The sequence below is a fragment of the Papaver somniferum genome, chromosome 4, assembly GCF_003573695.1.
Source record: "Papaver somniferum cultivar HN1 chromosome 4, ASM357369v1, whole genome shotgun sequence".
Taxonomy (NCBI): Eukaryota; Viridiplantae; Streptophyta; class Magnoliopsida; order Ranunculales; family Papaveraceae; genus Papaver; species Papaver somniferum.
The window spans coordinates 25,970,910-25,973,532 of NC_039361.1; the positions used below are offsets into that span (position 1 = coordinate 25,970,910).

The 2,623-nt window shown below is 35.4% G+C and overlaps 1 protein-coding gene across 1 annotated transcript; it reads left to right on the forward strand.

Moving 5' to 3' along the window:
- Positions 1–415: 415 nt before the first annotated feature.
- LOC113272210 (transcription factor bHLH120-like) lies at positions 416–1,430 on the forward strand. The gene is made up of 3 exons (XM_026522086.1): positions 416–763; positions 881–1,232; positions 1,372–1,430. The coding sequence occupies exons 1-3, from the start codon at positions 416–418 to the stop codon at positions 1,428–1,430; spliced, it is 759 nt and encodes a 252-aa protein (XP_026377871.1).
- The last annotated feature ends 1,193 nt before the right edge of the window (positions 1,431–2,623 follow it).

Below are 2,623 nucleotides of genomic sequence, written 5' to 3' on the forward strand. Positions count from 1 at the left end.
ACCCCCCTGCTTCTGCAGACCTATGTGTACTCTAAAGTCATTCGACTATCTTTGTAATCATTCAATACATAGTGAAACACCAGCCCCGTGGATGTAGGCCTTAGTGCCGAACCACGTAAATCTTTGTCTTATTTACATTTCAGCACTTTATATTCAGCATTGAACTTCATATGCTTTACATTTATACTTGTTTCTCAGTTTATCCCTTTATACGAACATTATGTATGATAATATTCGACTAGACAATGACAAGCTCGAAGGCTTTGAGTCGATGAATCGATATAATCATCCCCTTTACACATACGACGTACAATTTTAGAATTAGAATGTATGCGAATATTGTTTGTGAACACGTGGATGGCTTCGCGATTTATGTGTTCACACTCATAGTTTGATCATCTAATAATAAGAGAACATGAACCATAATGATTTATACCCTTTACAACAGAGCGATGAGTTGATATGTCAGATCTCAAAATCTTGTGAACAATTACAACAAAAAGAGCCAGATAATCAACAACATATTGTCCCAGAAATTCAACCTTTTAGCATTGATGATTTTAAACCTATCTTTAATATGGATCATCCTTCTAGCTACTCATCAGCTAATAAGACCCCAAAGAAAGATAATCCATCAAGTCAAAGAGCTGATGAAAGTAAGAAGAAAATGGTTGTAAGAAGAGATGTTGAGAGGCAAAGAAGGCAAGAAATGGCGAATCTTCATGCCTTGCTTCGATCACTTCTGCCTCTTGAATATATCAAGGTAAAATTCGTTTATTTTGTGTAAAATTCAATCTAGGTTCTTTGGATTTTTGTTTGTTTGTTAACTATAGGTTTATATATATATAGATTTATGTATGCCATTGGTTTGTTTTTTCAGGGAAAGAGATCAGTATCTGACCATATGAATGAAGCAACTAAGTACATAAAGAATCTACAAAAAATGATTGTAGAAATGAAAGATAAGAAAGATGAGTTAAACAGATTGTCTATCAACAATTCCAAATCTATATCTGTTATTCCTAGACTGATAAACAGCTTTTCGCAGCCGGATTTTGCTACGGTGCGGCCATGTGTTTCAGGTTTGGAAGTTGTTATTAGTAGTGATGGGTTATTACTTCCGCTTTCAAGAGTGCTTCGAGTACTACTCGAAGATGGACTACTTACAGTTGTTGGTTGTGTTACGACTAGGGTAAATGAGAAATCACTACACACAATTCAGATTGAGGTACACCAATATCATTCAACCAATTGAAGTTTAGGTTTTCGTTTATAAGTACTGAAGTTTAATTATGCATTTAGCTAAAACAACTACTTAGTTATCCTTATCCTCTCTAATGATTTGTACTGTTGTACACATGCTGCATGTAAGCGATCATACACGAATCAATACTGCAGAACTGCAACAAAAGCTGATTGGTTTGGTTTAGCATTCAAGAGTCCGTTGACGGGACTGCTTCATCATATGCTTATAAGTACTCGAAGCTTATTTATGCTGATTTTCTCCTTCCTTCTACTAAATGTGATATGAGGATAGCACTGTAAAAATGACCTTAGAGTATATAAGTGGTTTGTATCATCTTTTTGAGTTTGTCTAGCTACTTTGATATCGAGTTGATTGAGTACTAATTAAGGTCTTGTATATACCTAGGTAGCTAACATAAACATGTCTTTTCCATTATATGTTGATCCTTTTATTTGGTAGCTTCGTATAATGCCTCGGTTCGTTGATCGTGCAAATTATGTAAGTGCAGAAAGATAGATATATTTCACGGACTAAGATGAAGCCATACTTATAGGTATTGATAGTATGTACTTTAGATAGGAAAAATTAAATAAGGTTTTGTTAGAAATCACATATTCAGTTTCACTGGTGTAGTGCATTTCTGTATTTAGTAGTTAGGATTTAAAGGCTAATACACCGAGAATCCAAGATGGATTTTGCTAAATAGCCTCAATTAATTTCTCCTTGTGCACATGTCTAAAACAGCAAGCTACACTATTTTGCTTTTAGTCAGTGGTAATTAAAATCGCTGGGTGTTGAGCATTTTCATCGTGTACCACAGTAGTAATATAAACTCTAACTAACACGCTGTGTGAGTGGTTAGGCATTTTGTACATACATGTCTTGAAAGATGCCGAAAGAAATGAAAACGCGACAACATCAGAAGAATGGGCGATAAATAGAACCTTGGTAGACACAGGTAGTTCGGTGGATATCTTATTTTATAAAGTATTCAAGAGTATGGGATACAAAGATGCGGATATGATGCTCTCAACATACAACATTCATGTTTTTAACAAAACGACAATAAAACCAAAAGGTGAGATAGCCATGCAAATACTATTGGGAGAAATAGAGATGTAGATAACTCTCTGCGTAGATGATGTAGAATCACCGTACAATATGCTATTGGGAAGACCATGGGTACATGCGATAAAAGGAGTAGCATCTACTCTTCATCAATGCGTGTGTTTCCCAATACCAAGCGGAATAGGCGAAATCAAGGGAGATACTAGGAGTGCGAAAATCTGCAATCAAATAGATGTAAAGAATTACGTAGGACGCGCAAAGAAGCGAAAGGATAGGTGGAGAAAAGCAAGAGAAATAAAAAAGGAAGAA

What these genes read in the sequence shown, in the direction of transcription:
- LOC113272210 (XM_026522086.1), top strand. Translation starts at nt 416, where the DNA reads ATGAACCATAATGATTTATACCCTTTACAACAGAGCGATGAGTTGATA. An exon ending in TGCCTCTTGAATATATCAAG is followed by an intron (nt 764 to 880) that starts GTAAAATTCGTT and finishes TTGTTTTTTCAG; the next exon opens with GGAAAGAGATCAGTATCTGA. An exon ending in CACAATTCAGATTGAGGTAC is followed by an intron (nt 1,233 to 1,371) that starts ACCAATATCATT and finishes TGCTGCATGTAA; the next exon opens with GCGATCATACACGAATCAAT.